At 40.6% G+C, this 22938-nt stretch overlaps 1 protein-coding gene across 2 annotated transcripts in view; it reads left to right on the forward strand.

Moving 5' to 3' along the window:
* The first annotated feature begins 2565 nt into the window (after nt 1-2565).
* ANXA4 (annexin A4) overlaps nt 2566-22938 on the forward strand; it is a 50507-nt gene continuing 30134 nt past the window's right edge. The window contains exons 1-6 of one of the 2 annotated variants that reach the window (XM_006882294.1): nt 2566-2618; nt 11997-12084; nt 13429-13523; nt 15137-15250; nt 18627-18717; nt 20689-20768. In XM_006882294.1, the coding sequence (XP_006882356.1) occupies nt 2610-2618; nt 11997-12084; nt 13429-13523; nt 15137-15250; nt 18627-18717; nt 20689-20768 (477 nt within the window). In that variant the 5' untranslated portion in view covers nt 2566-2609. The remainder of the gene's footprint in view (nt 2619-11996; nt 12085-13428; nt 13524-15136; nt 15251-18626; nt 18718-20688; nt 20769-22938) is intronic. The other variant, XM_006882295.1, reaches the window with a different exon arrangement.

Raw genomic sequence — 22938 nt, forward strand, 5'->3', positions numbered from 1 at the left:
TTTGTGTGGGGAGAAGGGTGCAATAATGAATGAATAGAATTCCAAAATCTCTGTAGATGTTCATTGAAATGAAAAATAAACAACCTAAATTAAAAAAAAAGAAATGCTAAGTGAGTGACTCCACCAACTCTTTGCACATTTCATTATAATACTTCATAATCCTGTGCTGCCCTTTGAAATCTTGTGTTCAGCTCCTTAATTTCTTGATTTCTTTTCTTGCTTTGGCTTTTGGCATTCTAGTGTAATATTTAAAGTCTCTTCTACATCCATCTCAGTCTTTTCTTCCTTTTCTGTCTTTAAATCCAGGCTCTAGGCTATTTGAAAACCGGATTTTGTACAGGAGCTGCATTTTGCCAGTTAATGCTGCATACCCTTATCCTGTTGTATTTTACTCTTATTGGTATCTGCAATCATTATATTTATTTATTGTCTCTCTCCTTGAAGGTAGATTATTTGCCTTATTGCCATCAATTACAATAAAATAAAACAAAATCCCCCAAACTCATTGCCATCAAATCAGAACCATCTCATAGCTGACTCTCCAGCTGGTTTTTGGGGACTATAAATCACATGGGAGGAAATTACCCATCTTTCTCCTGAGGAACTTCTGGTGAAGTCAAACTAGCAGAAAGTTAGCAGTGCAACTGCCTGTGGACTATGCCACCAGGTAACTGAATTAGTAAATCTAGACAGTCCATGACTCAAGTCCAGTAAAGGCTTCCTTCCAAACAATTCTCATGTATATTTTATTCCAAGTGCTTCCGGTTTTTGTCTTTCCCTATTTGTTCTCCTTTGGCTTTTCCAGCTTTACATCTGAGCTTTCTCTGGAATGAATGCTCTGTTCTATCAGCCTCATCTTGTTTCTTGAACTTATCACTGCTCCTTCTCACCTGTGCACCTTTGCTCAGGCTGTGTCCTACAGTCAGATGACATTCCCTTATGAAGGGACTAGACCCCTCTTAATATGAGGTGGAGTCTCTGGGTGGTACAATGGTTGACATCGTTGGCTACTAAATGAAAGAAAGGTTAGAGATTTGAGTCTCCCCAGAGGCTCCATAGAAAGGACTAGGGACCTGCTTGAAAAATCTCCCACTGGAAAGCCTTTGGAGCTCAATTCTGCTCTGATGTACATGGGGTCACCAAGAGCTGGTGTTGACTCAACAGTAAATTGTGTCATTTTTTTGTTTGTTTGCCTTTTTTTTTCACTGCTAATATGAGGTAAGTCTGCAGTGAATGATAGGAAACTATGGAAGAATGGAGCTGGGCTTGATTAGAGCTGTAAGATGGAAAGTGAAGGTGGCCAGACGGCTCCCACCCACTGCTCCTGAGGCCGTTCCAACTCATGCCGACCCTTGCACTGGGGTTTCCAAAGCTGTAAATGTTAATGTGAAGAGACTACATAATCTTCTTCCCTTGGGGCGGCTGGTGGATTCAGAATGCTGTTGTTTCAGTTAGCAGGCCAACAGTTAATCTACTGTGCCACCAAACACGGCTCAGGTATTAATAAATCAAGTTACAGATTTTATTATTCTGGTAAAATAATAGAAAATTGATGCTTGGTAAGGTTGTCTAAAGCCAGCGTGTTTTCAAATTATTGTATAAATAAATAAATATATTTGGAATCTTCTTAAAAATGCAAGTTACAACTTTATATCTAAAACGGGGCCTGAAATTCTGCATTTTTAACACGCTTTCAAGTGATACCTTGGCTTGTCCTGAAATATCCAAACAAAGAACCTGGTGGGATAGGGTGGCATGGGAGGTGGTTAATCATAATTTCACACAATTTGATGGGTGGAGTGATGGGTAGGTAAAGGAAAAGAGAAATCTCTAATGTGAAAAATAATATATACAAAGTTTGTTGTATAAAGTATAAAGTAAAAATTTTATTTAAAAAAATAAATAGGAAAAAGAAGGTAATTGGCCTGCCTCTCAGGAACCTGCATATGTGTGTTCTGGGCTGAGGAGGAAGTGGTTGCATATTCTGAAGTATATCCTCCAAGATTCCTAGACTAAAATGAAGACATTCCTTTCATTCTGAATGCCTGAATAAAGGGGTGTTAATTTGATTCAAACCTTCCTGCAGAAGGAAAGGGTGCCGAGGACAAAGTTGACCATGTAAGGCTGTAGCTTACAGCAGAAAGGCAACTTGAAACCCTGAGATGGAAGCAGTGAAGCTAACCACGGGGGAAATGCTGTGAGTCTAGTGTTGGTTACTGGCCTGTCCTCTCAATCTTGCTCTAATATGTGGTTTAGTATTTGTGTTGACCTTGATTTCAAATGCTGTTACTTCACTCTAACAAAATAAACCATTTTTATGGTTTATGTCTCCAAATAGAAGAGCATATAGGAAAGCAGTTGGCTGGATGGTGAAGTTCCCTTTTCTAACAGTTTTTAGCAATGATTAACTTGTTTCTTACAACTTTAGCTAATAAATAGCTGGTCTTTTTGTCAAGTTAGGTATCATTTGCTCCTGATGTAACTTAATACAAATAAAAATTATCCTGATTTCAGTGTCTTTCTCTTATCACTGTACTTTCCCCGTCTCTGTTTTTATCATAGAGGGGACATCTGCTTGGGTGATTGAACTCCAACCCTGACCCAGCGTCATGGCCATGGTAAGTTGTGGGGTGCCTCGCCCTACCTGGTACCAGCCTGAGACAGGTACAGGATGTGTACACAGATATTAGAGGCTTAAACAAAGGATTGTTTGGACAGCATGGAGAGAGAGAGTGAAAATGAAAAGGCCATTTCTTTTCCTCTCTGAACATTGTTCTTTCACAGCTGGTGAGTAACTTGATCCTGAAACTTAATTCAAAAAGAAAACTTTTGGAGCCTGAGAATGTTAGAAACAAGTTCCTTTTTTCTGTACAAACACACTAAATCCTTACTATAGGTATTTTAGGTAAATTAAATGTGTAAAAATGAGAAAACCAAACATTTATCCACACAAAAATCGTCTCCTGTGAATATATTAGACATGTTAGCGTGGCTATCATTTTTCAGTATTAAGGCTTGTCGTCTGCCTCCTGCTCTCGGTGGTCTATGTTATCTGATCTTTGGGGCGGGTAGGAAATAGAATCTCTTTGAGATTTGAGATCGAAAATAGAGTGTGAAATGGAAGCTGAGTTTCACAGCTGCAAATATGGCTCTGTTTTAAGACAACCATCTGCTCTTCTCCTACCTCAAAAAGGTTTCTGAGTAGACAGGTGGTTCTATCTCTGGTGCTTTGAAAGGAATAATAGGAGTATGTACTGTGCTATACCTGAAGAGGAACTGGAAATCCCACCAGCTCTAATCACTTTCCTTTAGGAAGATGGCTGTGTAAAGCAAACTATCTTGAACAATTAGTTTGTTATATTCTCTTTTTTTTAGGAAAAGAGATGTTAATTGGACATTCCCTTCTACAGTTTGGATCTCCATATAGCATGAAGAACATTTATTCAGAAATGCTTCTGGCCCCTGGCTCTGTGGCCCACTCTGAGTCTCTGGGGACTCAAGCATTAGTTGGACTATAACAGTCTGTGTTTCTACAATGAGCAATTGTAGAAAGAAATCATAACTTGATTCTAACATTCTCAAGTTTTCACCATTTTCCCTTCCTTAAAAAACAAACACCCACCCACTTTCCCCTATCTTATAAATAACAGTCATGGTGGAAAAAGAGGTTGTCAGAGGAAAGATGAGAGTAAGTGTAGTAATTTTCCTAGAGTGAAAAGTTCGCCTAGCTTGGTTACAGGCTTCACGTGGAGACTGGAAGGAATGGATTATAAACTAAAACACGGCAACTTTTAGAGAGACAGGACAAAGTCTTGGTCAGGTTAATGAAGAAATTTTTAGAAGGGAATGTCTAATTTAGATTTCTTTATCTAAAAAACAAAATATAGCTAATTGTCCAAGATAGTTTACTTTGCACAACCATCTTCCTAAAGGAAGGTGACTAGATGCTCAGAATATAATGATAAATGATACATACTGGATACAAAATATGTGTTTATGCTTTTCTTATTAGCTAACATGTTTATATTAAATTTCACACCATATCTCAGTTCTTTACTCGTTGTTGTTAGGTGCCATCTAACTACCACTCATAATGGCCCCATGAACAGCAGATTTGAACCTTGTCCTATCTTGCACTGTCTTTGGCATCTCTGATAGACTTAAGCCCAGTGCCACAGTCACTGTGTCAACCCACCTTTCCAACTTATTGAGGGTTTCCTGACTCTTTCTGACTCTCCACCTTTTTCAGCATGATATCTTTTTCCAAGGACTTGACCCACCTGCCAACATGCCCAAACTATGTGAGGTGAAGTTTCTTTATCATTGCCTCTAAGTAAAACTCATGTTGTACCTCCTCCAAGACAAGACTCTCTAGTTGCATTTCTGGAGTTTTTATTTTCTAAATTATTTTTTTCTTTTCCAAATTCTCTGCCAATGACCATTATAATAGATTTACAAAAGAAAAATATGTTTTAAAAGCCATTGCAATTATGGAAGAAATTTTTTCTTTATGGAGATAGAATTTATACATGGTAAAATGCAGAGTTCTGAAGTTTACCACTGTTGTTGTTATATGCTGTCGAGTCGACTGCTACTCATACTGACCCTGTAAACAATAGCTCTTAACCCTGCTCTCTCCTGTACTAATTTCACTGTCTTTTGACACTGCTGCTCCAATTACCTCAGTTACTGTGTCAATCCATATCATCCAGGGTCTTCCTCTCCTGCACTCTTCCTCCACCCTTCCAAGCATGAAGTCCTTCTCCAAGGACTGGCCCCTCTTGACAACATACCCAAAGTAGGTAGAGGGAGTTTCAAAATCCTTGCCTCCAAGGAGCAGCCTGGTTTCACTCTCTCCAGGACAGACTTGTTTGTTCTCTTGGCAGTCCAGGGTATGTTCAATACTCCAGCACCACAACCCAAAGGCATAGATTCTTCTTTTATCATCCTTAGTCATTGTCCAGCTATCTGATACATAACAAGTAATTGCGAAGACCATGGTCTGGATTAGTATTCCACTATAATTGTATCCTAATATTTTTTACATTTGTTATCTTCATTATTATTTAATGGTGGAATAATTTTTCATCAGTTATGATATAACATCCCTTTTCAGCTGTTATTTTTCAGCTGTTATTGTATCTTCACTATGTCCTTGATGATCACTTTACCTGTTCTCACAGATAGCCTCCTGGAATAGAATTCCCTTCCTTCCCAGTAAATAATGGCACATTGTGCCCTAGAAATCAATCAATATAGATGTTTTAGGGTGGCTAGATTATCTTTTCCTAGGGAACAAAGAGTCACTGAAAATGCCAAATGATAAACTGCAAATGATAACCCCTGTAAAACCCTGTATTGAATTATCTTGTTAGTTATTAATTTTAATCCCATACTAATGTCCTTCAGCAATACATTTTGCTCTAAAATGAAATCCAATATTAGAGCATCATCCAAATTGTTTCAAAACTTATGCTGGAAAAGACCCTTATGAAGTTGTTTGACTCAGAAACCTGCCTGATGGTGGGAGCTCTAGGACTAATTAAGTGTTGTTGGAATTTTGATAACAAATCACCAGTTTGCTTTGTTGTTGTTCGGTTCTGTCAAGTCAGTCTGACTCCTAGTGATCTTATGAGCAACAGATTGAAACCTTGCCCCATCCTGTGCCATCCTTACCCTGTCTACCATGCTTAAACCCATTCCCTAGCCCAGGCCTAATTTGCTTAGGTTGAAGGAACTAATATATAGTAAAGAGAAGAAATCAATGCCACAGAAAGTTTACGCCTTGTGGTGGTGTTGTTATGTGTTGTTGAGTCACCTGTAACTCATAGCAACCCTATGTACAACAGTCTGAACTATGCTGTCCTGTGCCAGTCTCACTGACTCTGACACACTTATCCCTATTACACTGAGTCAATCCATCTTATCCAGAGTTTTCCTCTCATGCACTGTCTGTCCACCCTTCCAAGCTTGATATCCTTCTCCAAGGACGGGTCCCTCGTGATCATATGCTCAAAGTATGTGAGATGGAACTTCAAAATCCCAGCTTCCAAGGAGAAATTTGGTTTCACCTTCTTCAAGACAGACCTGTTTGTTCTCTTGGCAGTCCATTGTACAAGACTCCTCTACAGCACCACAACTCAGTCATCCATTCTTTTATCATCCTTAGTCATTGTCCGGCTCTCTGATGTATTACAGCAGATACAAATGTCATAGCCTGGATTAGGTGCACCTTAGTCTCCTGACTGTTATTGTTGCTCTTCAGTACTCTGGAGAGGTCCCTGACAGCACATTTTCCCAGTGCAATTCATCTATTGAAGCCAAAAATGTTGATTGTGTGCCGAACAACTTAAATTTTTTTTCAACCTAAAATTGTTAACAACCTAAGTTTACGCCTTAGATTTTTTTGTTTTCTGTAATGTGTCAGGTGAATAGAGGAGATATATGATGACTGAGTATTAGACACAAGCTATATCCAGGACAGGAAAGCCTGGTCTTTCCTTAGGCAGGACCCGCCACCTCTGATACCTGAGGTCCAAGGATAGGCTTCAAGTGGGCAGTGATGGGCTGAAGAGGTCGAAGACAAGCTGGACTGGATCACAGAGCCCCGAACTGGTTGATACATGACCCTAAAGATATAAATGTTCTAATGACGATGGCACAGGATAGGGCAAGGTTCCTATTCATTATTCAGAGGTCACTATGAGTCATAGTTGATTGATGGCACTAACAACAACAGCAATAGCCTGTCTTTAAGTAGTAGCCTAGCTTACATTCATGTATCAAATTAAATTATCAGAGAGCTTAAAATCTTTGTACATGAATGAATCATGAAAGCATTAATCTAAGTGTAAGAAGCCAGACCCAAAGATATTGTATGATTCTGTTTATGTGAAGCATCCAGAACAAGCAAATCCAAGAAAGTAAAGGCAGCTGAGTGGTTGTCAGGGACTATGGAGAAGGGGATATGGCGGCTGACTCCTAATAGGTACAGGGCTTTCCTTTAAGGGTGATATAAATGTCTTAAAACTAGGTGGATGTGATAGTTGTGCAATATTGTAAATGTACTTCCTGTACTGAGTTATAACATGTTAACACTTTTAAATGGTTAATGATTAATTTTCTATTACATGCATTTCACTTCAGTTAAACAATACATACAAGTAAATCTTGTTCTGTTGAATGGCTTTTTTTTTTATGGTTTGATGATACTGTATTTTTTATAGACTGAAAGATTATAACAATCCTGCATCAAGCAAGTCTCTATAGACAGTGCTATCACTGCTTTTTTGTTTGTTTGTTTTTTAGTGATTTGGGGTTTTTTTTCTTTCTTGAGAACAGTGTACTTTATTGATGGTATATGACAAAGTGGGCTTTCTAAGCCCCCCCTCTTCATCAAAAGTGGAAGCTGGGTGGAAACTGTCAAGAATGTAAGATTCTCAGTGTGTGGGGATTGAGTTGAAGCAAAGACTCCCCAGCAGCTGAGGGTCTCTTCTCTCTGTTCTAGTGCTATTGCTGGGGCTGGTGTTCCAAAGGGCTCTTTTTCTTTTGAGGCCATGTGAATCATCAGATCAACCACCTGTTTGCTCTAGCCAAATTCATTGTCATACCAGGGAATGCATTTCACAAAGTGGTCGCTCAGGGCAATACCAGTCCCAGCATCAAAGCTGGAAGAAGTGGGTGTCACTGTTAAAGTCACAGGAGACAATCTGGTCTTCAGTGTATCCCAGGATGCCATTGAGGGGCCTTTCTGATGGCTGCTTTACTACTTTTTTGATGTCATCTTATTTGGCAGCCTTCTCTAGACAGCAGGTCAAATCCACGACTGACACATTTGGGTTGGGAACACAGAAAGCCATGCCAGTAATTTTCCCATTCAGTTCAGGGATGACCTTAACCACAGACTTCGCAGTGGCAGTAAATTCAGGAATAATGTTCTGGGCAGCTCCACAGCAATCACACCACAGCTTTCCAGAGGGGCCATCCACAGTCTTCTGGGTGGCGGTGATACGATGCCAAGTTGTCATAGATGACCTTAGCCAGGGGGCCAAGCAGTTGATCGTGCAAGAGGCATTGCTGACAATCTTGAGAGCGTCATCATCATACTTAATGGTTCATACCCATCACAAGCATGGGTCATCAGCAGAAGGAGCAGAAATGACTACCCATTTGTCACCACCCTTCAAGTGAGCCCCAGCCTTCTCCAAGGTAGTGAAGACACCAGTGAACTCCACAACATACTCAGCATCAACATCCCCCCACTTTCACTCCTGGGAGATAGTGATGGCTTTCCCACTGATGACAAGCTTTCCATCCTCAGCCTTGGCAGTGCCATTTAACTTGCCATGATTGTAAGAATACTAAAACATACAAACCATGTAGTTGAGGTCAGTTCTTTCTTGGGAATGGTGATCCAACTGAATGTGAAAACTATTGAATAATATCATTACTATGACATTCAAGCAAAATACTGCTGAAGATTATTAAAAATGGCTAGAACAGTACATTGACAGGGAACTTCCAGAAGTTCAAGCAGGATTTAGAAGAGGCTGTGGCACCAGGGATATTATTGCTGTTGTCAGATGGATCCTGGTTGAAAGTAAAGAATACCAGAAGAATGTCTGTTTGTGCTTTATTGACTAAGCAAAGGCATTAGACTGTGTGGATCATAGAAAGTTATGACTAACATGGAGAAAAATGGGAGTCCCAGAACACTTAATTGTGTTCATACAGAACCTATACCTGAACCAGGAGGCTGTTGGGTGAAGAGAGCAGGGGAACATTGTATGATATAAAGTTAAGAAGGGAGTGCATCAGGGTTGTATTCTCCAAACCTATTTAATCTGTATGCTGAGCAAGTTATTTGAGAAGCTGGCCTCTATGAAGGTGAGTGTGGCATCAAGATTGGAGGGAGACTCAGAAATAACCTTTGTTACGCAGATGACACAACTTTGCTTGCTTAAAGTGAAGAGGACTTGAAGCACTTGTTGCAGAAGAACAAGGAATGCAGCCTTCAGTATGGATTGCATCTCATTGTCAAGAAAACAAAGATTCTTACCAGTGGACCGTAGATAGCACCATGATGGATGGAGAGTAGATTGAAACTGTCAACAACTTCATCTTGCTTGGATTCACAATGAACACCCTTAGTACTAGCAGTCAGGAAATAAAGAGATGTATTGTGCTGGGAAAACAAGCAGTTAGGGACCTCTTCAAATTATTGAGGAGTAATGATGTCAATTTAAGGACTAAGATGTGTCTGATCCAGGCCATAGTTATTCCAATCACTTGCTGTGTATCTGAGAGCTGGACAATGAATAAGGACGACAGAAGAAGAGATGCCTTTGAGCTGTGGTGTTAGAGAAGAACACTGAACATCCCCATGACAACTGAAAGAATAAACAAATATGTCTTGGAGAGGGTGCAACCAGAGTGATCTTTGGAGGCAAGAACGATGAGGCTTTGCCTCACATACTATGGGCTTGTTGCTAGGAGGAGCTATTCCTTGGAGAAGGACAGGATGTTAGGAAGGGTGGAAGGTCAGTGAAGGAGAGGAAGACTCTCAACCAGGTGAACTGACGTGGTGCCTGGTGCAATGGACTCTTGTGTGTCAGGAAGTGTGACGATGGCACAGGATTGAGCAGAGTTCAGATCTTTTGTTCATAGAGTTGCTATGAGTCATACTCGTCTCAACGTCACCTAACAATAACAACAGTTGAGGTAAATGAAGGGGTCATTGATGGCAACAGTATCTACTTCGCCAGAGTTAAAAGCAGCCCTGGTGACCAGTGTGGCCTAATCTGTTTCCTCTTACTTTCACCATCATGTCTCAGGGATGTGGCCGAGGATACACGAGGAAAGAGGGCTAACTGTTGATTGATGAGGAGCAGAGAGCCGATAGCACTATTTTTATGTGCTCACTTTGAGTCTTTGTGTCATATTTTTGTAATTCTTACAATATTCTAAAACATTTTTATTATTCTATGATGTGATGATACTGTTTCCCAGGAACATCTTTGATATTATTTTGTAAACATCCTCCATATAAAACAGTAAACTTACTTTATAAACATGGCATGTGTTCTGACTGCTCTACAGACTGGTGGTGTCACTGTCTCTCTCCCTCCCTTAGGCCTCCCTAATCCCGTTTGAAACACGACAATATTGGCAAGAGGCCAGTTAGTAGCTCCACAGTGACTTATAAGTGTCTGAGTGCAAGGAAGAGTCATTCAGTGCCACAAACTTCCTTTTTGTCTTATTTTAAACAATTACTACAGCCATCCTAAATATCAGCACCACCACCCTGATCAGTCATCAGTCAGCACTGAGGCGGGAACCTCCCCTAGCCAAATGAGTATAACATCTGTTGGTTAGTGTTTTAACAATAAGGCATTTTTCAATTAAGGTGTGTACATTTTCTAGACATAATATCACTGGACACTTAATGGACTGTAATAGTGCAAACATAACTTTTATCTGCACTAGAAAACCAAAAAAGTTTCATGTGACTCACTTTATTGTGTTGTTACCTTTATTTTGGTCTGAAACCAGGTCTGGAACTGAATCCACAGTATCTCCAAGCTACACCTGTAATGTCATTATTGTACCTAAAAAAAAGTTAACATTAATAATGTTATTATATGAGCAATGTTACTGTTGTCATTATGTGGCTATAGGAAAACAAACAGATTCGTCCTGGAAAGGGTTAAACCAGGCTGCTCCTTGGAGGCAAGTATTCTGAGGCTCCGTCTGACATACTTTGGACATGTTGTGAGAGACTGGTCTTTGGAGAAGGACATCATGCTTGGGAGGGTGGAGGGACAGCACAGGAGAGGAAGGCCCTCTATGAGGTGGATTGATTCAGTGACTGGGGTAATCGGGATGGGAGTCTCAGAGACAGTGAGATTGGCACAGGACAGAGCAGAGTTTAGGGCTGTTGTACATAGGGTCGCTATGAGTCGCAGGCGACTTGACAGCACATAACAACACAACATGTGCTGTCAAGTTGGAATCTATTCATAGCTGACCCTCCAGCAGGTTTCAGAAGCTATAAAGTGCAGATAATGAGACTGACCATCTTTCTGCTACAGAGCAGGTGGTGGATTTGAACTATATGTCTTTGGGTTAGCACAGAGCTAATAAATAAAATAATAATTTTTTTACCAGAATAAAATAGTAATGATTTACCAGGGTAAATAAAATAGTATTATCAAGTCAGTGTTCAAATTCCCAGTTTGCTGACAACTGGGTTTTTTTAAAAACAAACAAAAAAAACCCCAAAAAACAAAACCCAACTCAATTCAGGATCCAATAAGGTCCATACATTATGCTTATTGATGTGTCTTTTAAAACTATTATAAGCTATAGCTTCCCTCCTCTCTTTTGTTGAAGAAACTGGATCACTTGTCCAGTGTGGTTTATACAGGTTGAATTTTTCTGATTGCAGCACGACAGTGTGGCTAAACCTTATTTTTGCCTCTCTGTTGTCTGTTAATTGCTGTTTGGTTCTACAGGCCTGATCAAAGTCGGCTTTGAGTTTTTCCTTCTCGTTGGGGGTGCAATATTATCTCATGGGCAATACTGTAACCTTTTTCAACCATTGACTTCCTTGCCCACCACACTGGAACCCACTCACTGACTTTTGGTCCTGCTCCTCCTGCGGAAGCTCCAGCCTCCGGGCCTTTGCAATAGCTATTTCCTCTGCCTGGAACACTTCTCAGGGTATTCACATTTATGTTTTTCACATCTCTGTCTAAATGTCATTCCTTAAGTCAGCCCCACTTCAACCTCTGTCTGTCTACTTCACAGCATTCTTACCATTCTTGTATTCTACAAAGTCTCTATAGTCTTAGTTTTTTTTTACTGGCTGTTTCATCTCACACTGCCACGCTCCCTAGAACAGTACCTGGTGCTCAGTTAATGTTCATTGAGCAGTAAATATTGCCTCAGGTTGGTAAGGTGTTGCCCCTCAGTCATGCTTCTCTCTGTGTGTCCAGGGAACCAAGGGAGGCACTGTCAAAGCTGCTTCAGGATTCAACGCTGTTGAAGATGCTCAGAACCTGAGGAAGGCCATGAAAGGGCTTGGTAAGTGACCCACAGGAGGTGAATTCTTCCTCCTGTGTTGGTTGTACAGCAAAGAATCACATGTGTTTCTTTTACAACAGGAGGGATGAAGAGGAAAGAGAATCATTCAGGGGCTCGCTGATTTAAACTATAACCTGTCCACTCACTTGGCAGTCAGGAGTTGGTCTTTTTAAAAACCACAGTAGCGTTCATATTGGAAGGGTGGACATGAATTGTTTACTACAGAAATTTGTACTTAAGACACTCATTCTTAGTTTCCCTAGTAATTTTGAGCGTTACAATTATGAGTCTGTATAGAAATGAATGTGCTTTCTAGATAATAGTAAATGTATGATGTTATAAGGTTTACAGAGCACTTTCACCTATGTTACCTCATTGGATATACACCTTGTGATGCAGTTAAAGCAGCTACTACTATTGTTGTCTTAGCTCCATTCTACAGACGTGGAAACCGAGACCCAGAAGAGTCAAGTAACTCTCACCGTGTCTAATAAAATGGAACTATGCTCACACTCCGCAGGGCCAGTATCAAACTCAGGCCTACCATCAAGGCATCTCTCTCTAGTGTCCTTCTGTCTGCTCTTGCCTTCATGGTACTAATGTACAGTTTGAGGGCTTTATGTGAAAAGACTGAATCCACATGAGCAGAAGGCCTCGTCTTCGCGGCTCAGCGATGAACAGTGTTCTGCTGACTCCCCAGCTTGAGGGTACTTTTAGCAAGAGAGAATCCTTTAGCTCATTGCTTTTATTTAGAATCTACCTTCCTGGGATTTGGCAAAAATACTTGAGTATGAAACTGAATTCCCAAGTCTTTCTATCTAAAAAGAGATCATTTTACTTAGTACTAGTGATACTAATAACAATAACAGCCAACATTTATTAAGCTTTTCTTACTGTGCCAAGCACAATGCTTAATGCATGGATTACTTCTTTGCAGCCTAATAACAGGCTGTTTTTACTGATGAGAAAGCTGAGGTTTTGGAAGGTCACATAACTTACCTGAAATATCAGAGAACTAGTAAGTCAGAACTCCATTCTTGTGCTTCTCTCCTAGACTAGAGCTAGGGCCAGCAGGAATCCTGCTGCCTCTCTAGACAGGATACTGTCCTCAGCAATGGAGCCTTCTGATTTTTATTTTTGTAGATAAAATTAGAGAAGTACTGTGACTACTATTTTTTTTTTAGGTTATCATACTCCATTGGGTGATTATAAGAACATTGTAATCTAGCAAGTAGACCACATGGCATTCAAACTCTCAAAATAAGAGCTTGCATTGGGTCGCTGCAATGACGGCAAAGAAGCCAACTTTATCACTGCTCTCTCATCGTCTCTTCCATTCCCCAGGCACCGATGAAGACAGCATCATTAATATCCTTGCCTACCGCAGCACTGCCCAGCGCCAGGAAATCAGAACCGCCTACAAGACCAACATTGGCAGGGTAGGCTTCCCTCCTGCTTGTTCAGTTTGTGCTGAGAGCCTTGCTGGGCTGCCTTACTCAGATTCCTGAAATGCCTCTGCAATTTAAGTGACAGACTTTCACTTTATTTAAAGAAGTTTTAGTGTCTTAGCTGAAAGAGACTTGAAGAACCTTTTTGTTCACAAACCTCAAAGTAAAACTTGGGCTCTCTTATCCCAAGTCCTTACAAAGTCTAGGTTGCGTATGTGTCCAGCTCTCACCATTGTGAGTCATGGAAGCTTCGGCGGGCCTGGGCTTCAGTATTTTCCCATGGCTGTGACGGCTGGGGGTGAGGGGACAGTGACTTCTTTTTGGGTCATTGTGGCAGTGGCTGCTTCTTCCTTGACCTCTTCTAATAGATGTTTTTCTTAGGCTGTTCGAAGTTTTTATTTTCAGATATCTCTCCCCTTTGCATAATGTTATTAATCTTACATTTGTTTCTCTTGTGCCTCTCTACCTACTTCTTCTCTGATAGATGCAGCTATAAGAGTACTGACATACAATCTATGGAATTGATAAATTAATAGTAATAAGTTATTGTTTACCAAAGTCACACTCTGTATTAAGGGTCACTGTGCTCTAAGGTGCTGTGCCTCTGCTTTCTCCTGTGGTGTGGCTGCGCTGCCATCCTTTCCGTTCACGGCCCAGGGTTTAACATACTCTGGCATCAGGAGTCCTTCCAGATAGTGTACCACCTCCAGGGCTCCACCTCTTTATCCTTCCCTCACCCCTCATCCCTTACCCCTGGCAACCACTGATCTTTTCACTGTCTCTATGGCTTTGTACTACACTTTCTTGTTAGCCATTCACCAAATTAAATATTTTAAGTCAGTTTTAAAGAGGCTCTAACACTAATTAATTACTCATTGCCGTGGGGTCAGAACTGACCCATAACTGATCATCTGTAATTTGCACAGGAAGAGATTGCCCATCTTTCTCCTTCAAGTCGGTGGGTTCAAACTGCTGGACAGGCATGGCCTTTAAGTTAGCAGTACCACTCCTAGTGGGCTACGCCAGCAGACCTCCCTGGTACTAATTAAAGTCTAGACCATCTCTTCCACATGAACCTGTGTATAGCATACTTTCCTATAATATAAAAATCAATATTTGGTTTGACTTAAAAGACCTTGGATTATCATATCTTCTTCTGCATTTCATTTGTTGCACTATTTTTTTAACTAGAAGTATTTGAAAAAATCTAGCATCACATAGAGTATGAAGTTGGGAAAGGGTGGGCTATTTTAACAGACTTTTCAAATGTTAAGAAGTTTTTGGAAATTATATATTCCTGAGATAATGGCAATGGAAAAGGCAAATAATGTCTTGGTATTACATATTTTATAAAAATAATTCTGACCTCACATATCCTGTGAAAGAGCAATAGGGCCCCCAGGAGTACGTGGACCATGTAAGTCAAGTATGGCTTATCTATTGTATCTGATCTAATGTAGCTGCTTCTGTGACGGTCACAGCCAGGAAACCCCCAGGGAGCCATTCTTCTCTGTCACATACGGGGTCACCAGGGGTCACAATCAACATCAATGTGCTTTTCTTTGATTTTACCAGTTAAAGGGAGACATATTCTTGTGTTGCAGGACCTGATAGATGACCTCAAGTCAGAACTGAGTGGCAACTTCGAGCAAGTGATCGTGGGAATGATGACACCCACTGTGCTGTACGATGTGCAGGAGCTAAGGAGGGCAGTGAAGGTGTGTGCGCCTGCTGGCATGTGAACACACACACGTCCTCAGTGAACTGTGACAGAGGCCTCCCTGGAAAGGGAGGGTGAACTATAGGAGAAAGATTTTTTGTTTGTTTGTTTGTTTGTTTGTTTTTTTGAGACAACTTGAAAATTCTACATTACTCTGTAATGATTGCAATATGAAAATTAATTTTGAAAAAGCTGAGAAACTATTTGCTCTACCCAATATTTTCAATAAGGTGGTATTGGGTTTGGGTAGTTGCTGAAATTCCCTTGTCATGTTAGTTAGTTTTTGAAATACAGAAAGGTTTCTTGGGGGCCTCCCAGTGTCCTATAGGCTTAGAACTGTGGAAAAGTGTCACAAGTCTTCTCAGATGACCAACCACTTGAGCTTATCCTGAGCTCTGCTTATTCTTCATGACAAAGTGTTGCTAAGTGCTGTCGAGTTGAGTACAACTCATAATGACCCTATGAACACAGATCTGAGTCCTGTTCTATCCTGTGCCATCCTTATCATCTCTGACACACTTGATCCCATTGCCACAGTCATTGTGTCAATCGTCTTATCAAGGGACCAAGTAGAAATCTAAATACAATTGACTTCTTTAACTGTATGAATAAATAATCATTGTGGAAGGTTCTAGAAAAGCAACACAGTCACGAAATCTTTGCCAAAAAATTTTGCCCTTCAGAGAAAGAGAACAGGGATAATCAAGGCAAGGTTAAGCACCTGTTGTTGTTATATGCTGTTGAGTCTGCTGTGATTCATAGCCAGCCTATGAACAACTGATCTGAACCTTGCACTATCCTGTGTCGTTCTCACAATCTTTGATATGTTCGAGCCCATTGTTATAGTCACTGTGTGGATTCCCACTCCTCTCTCTGGCCCTCTGCCTTTCCCAGCACGATGTCTTTTTCCAAGGATTAAGCTCTCATGATCACATGTCCATAGTGTGTGAGATGAAGTTTCACCAACCTTGCCTTAAGAATCACTCTGTCTGCACTTTCTCCAGCACAGATTTGTTTGTTCTTGTCAAAATCCATGGGCTATTCAGTACTCTTCTCCAACACCACAATTCAAAATCATTGATTCTCCTTCAGTCTTCTTTATTCATTGTCCAACTTTCAGATGCATAGGAAGCAATCAAAACTAACATGACTTGGATCAGGTGCACCTTGGTTTGTTTTGGGGTTTAAAAAAAATTTTTTTTTTGCAGATTTTCCCAATAAAAAATGTTTATGCGATTTCTTTTTACAAAGCCCCAGGAATTGATGGCATACCAACTGACATATTTCAACAAACAGATGCTGTTCTGGATGCACTCACGAAGTTGTGCGAAGATATCTAGGGAACAACTACCTGGCTAACTGACTGGAAGAGGTCCATATTTATTCCTGTTCCAAAAAACAGTGATCTGACAGAGTGTGGAAATGATTGTACATTATCATTAATACCTCATACAAGCAAGATCCTGCTAAATGTTATCCAAAAATGACTGAAACAGTACATCAACAGGGAGCTTCCAGATGTACAGGTTGGGTTTAGAAGAGGCCGTGGCACTAGGGACATTACAGCCAATCTTAGATGGATCTTAGCTGAAAGTAGAGAGTACCAAGGAATGTCTATCTGTGTTTCATTGACTATGCAAAGGCATTTGATTGTGTGGATCACAACAAATTGTACCTAATCTTGGGAAGGATGGGAATCTCAGAACACTTGATTGTGCTCATGTGAAATCTATACTTGGACCAGGAGGCTGTCATTAGAACAGAGCAAGGAAACACTGCATGGTTCATCAGGAAATGTGTACGCCAGGGATGCATCCTATCTCCATACTTTTTCAATCTGTATGCAGAACAGATCATTTAGGAGGCTGGATTCTATGAGGAGGAATGTAGCTTCAAGATTGGAGGAAGACTCATCAACAGCATGTGTTATACAGATGACACAACCTTGTTTGCTGAAATTGAGGAGGACTTAAAGCGCTTGTTGCAGAGTATCAAGGACTGTAGTCTTCAATATGGGCTGAAGCTCAACATCAAGAAAACAAGGTATTCACCACTGAGCCCATTGATAGCATTATGATAGATGGAGAAGAGATTGAGATTGTTAACAGTTTCAGCTTGCTTGGTTCCATGATCTACACTCTTGGCACCAGCAGTCAGGAAATCAAAAGATGATTGCACTGAGAAAAATCTGCTGACAGGAACCTTTCCATAGTACTGAAGAGAATGATGTCAGTCTAGAGACTAAGATGTGCCTGATCCAAGACATAGTTTTCCAAATTACTTGCTATGCATCACAGAGCTGGACAATGATTAAGGATGATAGAAGAAGAATCGATGCCTTTGAGTTGTGGTGCTGGAGAAGAGTGTTGAACATACCATGGACTGCCAAGGTCTATCCTAGAAAGGGTGAAACTGAGATACTCCTTGGAGGCTAGGATTGTGAACCTCTGTCTCATATCCTTTGGACATTTGGCCAGCGGGGCCGTTTCTTGCAGAAGGACATCATGCTTGGAAGGGTGGAGGGACAGACAGTCCAGGGGAGGAAGAACCCAGATGAGATGACTTAGTACCTGCCGCAGTGGGGGTTGTGTCAGAGTCAATGAAACTGTGAGTCACAGGCAACTCAACACATAACAACACACAACAACCATTAGTGTTGATTGTGGATCCAGTAAAGTGAAATCATTGACAACTTCAAATCTTTTTTCATCTATCATGTTGCCTGTTGGCCCAGTGATGAGAATTTTTCTTTTCTTGATGTTGAATTGTAATCAATATTTTACAGTGGGTTTTTCAAGTCATCATCTTCTTCTTCTTTTTTTTTCCTTCAAGTCATCTTCACATTCTGTATGCAGGGTTGTTTCTTCTGCATAAGACAAGTTGTTAATGAGGCTTCTTCAGTATTGATACTACATTCCTCTTTGTATAGTCCAACTTCTAGAATGATTCGCTTAGCATGCAGATTAAATAGATGTGGAGAGAGGATACAACCTTGGTGCACACCTTCCCTGGTTTTAAGACATACTTGTTCTGTTTGGACAAGTGCTTCTTGATCTATGTATAGGTCAACTGTGTGATTTGTGTTAGCAAATAACAAAATGATCAATTATATTAAACCCCTAGAAAACAGAAATTATGCCTAATCTGACATAACTGTACATACTGAACAGTCTATAAATGCTTGTTATTACTGTCAGTGATTTTGATAAACACTTTGTGTATGTGACAGACCAATAAAAATAAGCACACCACAGTCGCTAGAACTCAGTGGTTTGCCTTTTTTTTTCTGCAGATCATTTTTGTATGTCTCTTGTGTCTGGGGCACCACTGTATAAACTAGCTTATAATGCTTTCTTTTTGCATTTCCTCTCTAGGGAGCTGGCACTGATGAGGGCTGCCTGATTGAGATCCTGACCTCCAGGACCACTGCGGAGATCCAGCGTATCAAGGAGACCTACCAACTACGTATGTAACGTTACTAGTGTCCCTGCCAAGGTGTACCTGAGATTAGAGGAAGGGGAATACTGGAGGTGGGGGCGTTCTCCATTAATGAGAGGTTGTTGAAAATGAGTCCATTTCAGGGGAAAGCTGACCACAAAGGGGACTCAGTTCCAGGGTCTGCTTCAAGACAGATCCCTGTCAAGGCAAATTACTGTTTGCTTCTTGAGGCTCCTCTGGCGAAGACTCCAATCTACTTGGGTTGCTCTGTGCAGTGCTCTATTACCCTGAAAGTTCTTTATTATAAGAGTGAAAAATTTAAAAAAGAGTAAAAAGTAAAGAGTACTTGGCACCATTTAAAAACTCTATAGAATGATCTGGAGAGGCTGTGGTTTAGCTCCTTACCTTCAGATTAGAATGTGTGCCTTATAGCCATTTCAAACCCATAACCATTTGCTATAATTATAGAAAAAAAAAAATTTCCTGGCACAAAAAAAAAAAAAAAAAAGAAGTCTCCAGAGGACAACATGTATGGTAAGCTGTTAAAAAATGTCTGTAATTTTGTCCTACTCATCATTCATTATAGTTAAAATAAAATTTGCACAAAATTTTTTATCCTGATATTTATTCAGTGTTATTTACATCAGCTAAAAATATCCGAACAGTAGCAAATTAGCTAAACAAACTGAAGTACATCCACACAATAACATATTATGTAGTTATTACAACTTATCTTTTAATAATTCTATTAACTTGCATTATAATATACACAATAATTGCAAAAAGAAATCATATCAATGAAGGAAAGTGTGAAGCACACACACAAACCCTATGTACCTGAACGGGGGGGAAAAAGTAATAGTGTGTTAAGACGCTGTGTTCTTATGAATATCTTCATGAATACATAAAGAAAAACCAAAAACCAGCCACGAAAATATTAGCAATGGCTATTTTTAGTTGAATGACTTGTGTTGTTTCCTGTCTCTTCCAAGCTTTCCAACATTAACATTACTACTTTTATAGAAAGGAAACAAACCAGTAATTTTTTGGCAAATCTGAGCAGTAGATTTTAAACCTTAGGTGTTTGGTTTGCACTTTAGCAGCAGACCCGTATATTTGCTGAATTCAGGGTGATTTGGTTTTTTTCTCTGAAGGCTGTATGGGATTTGAACTTTCTTGGGGAGGCTCTCAGAACCTCTTAAGCAAGGGCTGTGACCTGGAAGGCATACGCTGTGCCTGATTGTGCCCCATCCACTCCATTCACAGTTTAGAAACACTGCAGGTACTGCTCTCTGCATCACCTGAAGCTGTGTTCAAGACAGAGCCCTCCTACATAAGTGCCACCTAGTGGACAGAAAGTTAATAACTGTCCGTGTCATTTTTAAGGTGTATTTCTCTTCTGTTCATGAAAATATTTGAGAACTCACATGTATTGTCATCCAAATGCATTTGCATATTTTATTGAGATATTAATATTTTAATTAAAACATTAATTAAAATTATAGCTTATAAATTGTTGGGTTTGTATCTTTCTTTCATTCTACTTTTTTAATAAAAAATGTACATTTGGGAAAAAAAAAAAAAAAAAGACAGAGCCCTCCAAAAAAACCCATCAGTGTCATAGAGTAAGGCAAGAGAGTGCTTGACTTCTCCACGCCCATCCTGAGTAATTGGAACATCTCATTTCCACCGTAATGATAACATACAATTAATTTGACCATTTGGTAGTCAGTTTAGTCTTACAATAATCATGTAGAATCCCTGGGTGGTGCAAATAGTCAACACACTCATCTGCTGAGTCCACGCATTGAAAATCCTGTACAGCACAGCTCATCTCTGACACATAGGAGTCACAGTCCCCTCAACAGCAGCTGGTAACGGTGTGTGGTAAACTGCTTCAGTGAGCAGGCCCACACTGGAGAGGTCAGAGCATCCCGGAAGGTGACACAGGCATGGAGTACGCACTCACTGACGCAGCTAATTATGCTCTCTTGTTAGAATATGGACGGAGCCTTGAGGATGACATTTGCTCTGACACGTCCTTCATGTTCCAGCGCGTGCTTGTGTCTCTGTTAGCTGTGAGTTGCAACCATTATTGCCGGCTTTTGTGGAGGTGGGAGGATTACTGAGATGCCTACTGTTGATCCTCCTTTTCAGCCTTTCTCATCCTTTCACTCTGAAATCTTGTTCTTGAGCCTGTTATTCTTTTCTCAATCACTCCTTTAAAAGACAATGGCTAATCCCAGAAGTGTGTGGTTCAAATCCACCAGATGCTCTGCTGGAGAAGGAAAGACAATCTCCTCCTGTATCAGTCAGATCCAACTTGATGGTACTCATACAGAAAAAATAATTAAAAAATAAATAAAAGACACTGGCTAGTCATATATGTCAAACTGAATTCAATAAATATTTACAAGTGCCTAATAAGAGCTCCTCTCATTGCTGTCAAGGCTGAACCAACTCACAGCTGACCTTCCAGTAGGTTTGCAGAAGCTATAATTTATAGAGAAGGAGAATGCCTACCTTACTTTCAAGGAGCAACTGGTGGATTTTAAAGAAGAGCCTCAGAGACGCAATGAAGGGGCACTAAGAGTTGGCACTGTCAGTAGCAACGGGTGCATGAGTGGATAAGTGCTAAGGAGCTCTAGTAGTGTAGTAGGTTTTGTGTGGGCCGCTCACTGAAAGGTTTGAACTTCCAAAAGCTCCTCAGAAGATGGATGGACATCTCTTCCCATAGAGTCAATGGAGGGTCAGCCCTGTGGTAGTCTGTTTGATGTGAGTATAATAGCTTTTGGTATCCTTCTCAAATAATGAGCATTATGATGAGGAGGAGATGGTTCCTGTGCTTTATGTGTTCAGATTGTGATAAGGGAACACATCAATGCACCAATTGCTATAGGCATGAAAACATTAAATGACAAAGAAGAAGCCTGTTATAAAAGGAAGGCTCTAGGAAAAGATTTTGGCTAGAGAAACTTTATGGCAGAAATGATGGTTCTGAGAGGACCTGGAGGATAGTGAGGGGTTCTGGAGACATGTACAGGTGCTTCCCAGGCAGGATGAATAGCAGGCAGCTCAGGACATGCGCAGTGAGCTGCTCCACAGATGGCTGGCTCCAGGGAGTGAGGTGGAAGAAGAAAGTAGGGTTGAAGAAGTTTACCCTTTAACTTAGATAGCAGTAGGGACCCTCTCAAAGAGCTTTGGTGTAGCAATGGTTAAATGCTTGGCTGCTAACCAGAAGCTCAGTAGTTCGTGCCCACCGGCTGCTGAAGGAGAAAAAACCTGGCAGTCTGCTCCTGTGTATATATTTCAGCCTAGGAAATATGGTAGATCTTTGACCCTGCTGTATGGGGCTACTGTGAGTGAAAACAATTCAACTGCACCCAACAACAGGGAGTCATGATGGTCTTGGAGTAGCAGGGTGATATGACTGGAACTGGATTTAGTTAGTTTACTAATAATGGGTCAGATGAATTGGAGTGGGTAGAAACAGGAGACTGGAGACCAAGTAAGAAGCAACAAGAGCAGGTTAGGATGGGAACAGAAGTTCCAGAAAAGGGAAGATGGATACTTGAGAGATTTCACATGACTTCCCAGTTTATCTGTATCCCTGACCCCTCCCTTCTGAGTGAAGATTTGAGTTTCTCACTGGCTCTCAGGAGTTCCCTATGCTTAATGGGTATTATACTATCGCCTCAAATCATTCCTCTTAAAATTGAATTCATTTTCCCCGTACACTGACTTTTCTTCCTGACTGTTCTATTTGTTATTATTATTGATGTTGGCCAACACTCCAAGTTAAACCACAGTGATTTCACTCAGTTTGCCTCTGATATCTGCTCATTAATTCCTGTCAGTTCTAGTTTCCTACCAGTGCTCACTTTTCCCTCTCATACTTAACCACACTTCTGAGTTACGCTGAGACCTTAGAATCCTCAAAGAGCAAACCAGATGAAGGAGCCCTTTTCATCTCCCACTCAGAGGCCTCTGAGGCTTCAGCCCTGTCCTACTATGAGCTGGTGTTGGGGAGAGATGGGGTACACGCGTGTCTTTCCCTATGCTCCATCACTGACATCAGATTCTCTTGACCCATTTCTATCCTCAATTGAGCCCTGATGGTATTTGGCTACTAAGGAGAAGGCCAGCAATTTAAATCCTTGCAGCCTTGGCAACTGGATGAGGCAATTCTCTGCAATATGGTCTCAGTGATTCAGAATGGACTCTTCTGTGGTGTGTTTCCTCTGTTTT

The sequence above is a fragment of the Elephantulus edwardii genome, unplaced genomic scaffold, assembly GCF_000299155.1.
Source record: "Elephantulus edwardii isolate Elephantulus edwardi_28Jun2011 unplaced genomic scaffold, EleEdw1.0 scaffold00019, whole genome shotgun sequence".
NCBI classification, from domain to species: domain Eukaryota; kingdom Metazoa; phylum Chordata; class Mammalia; order Macroscelidea; family Macroscelididae; genus Elephantulus; species Elephantulus edwardii.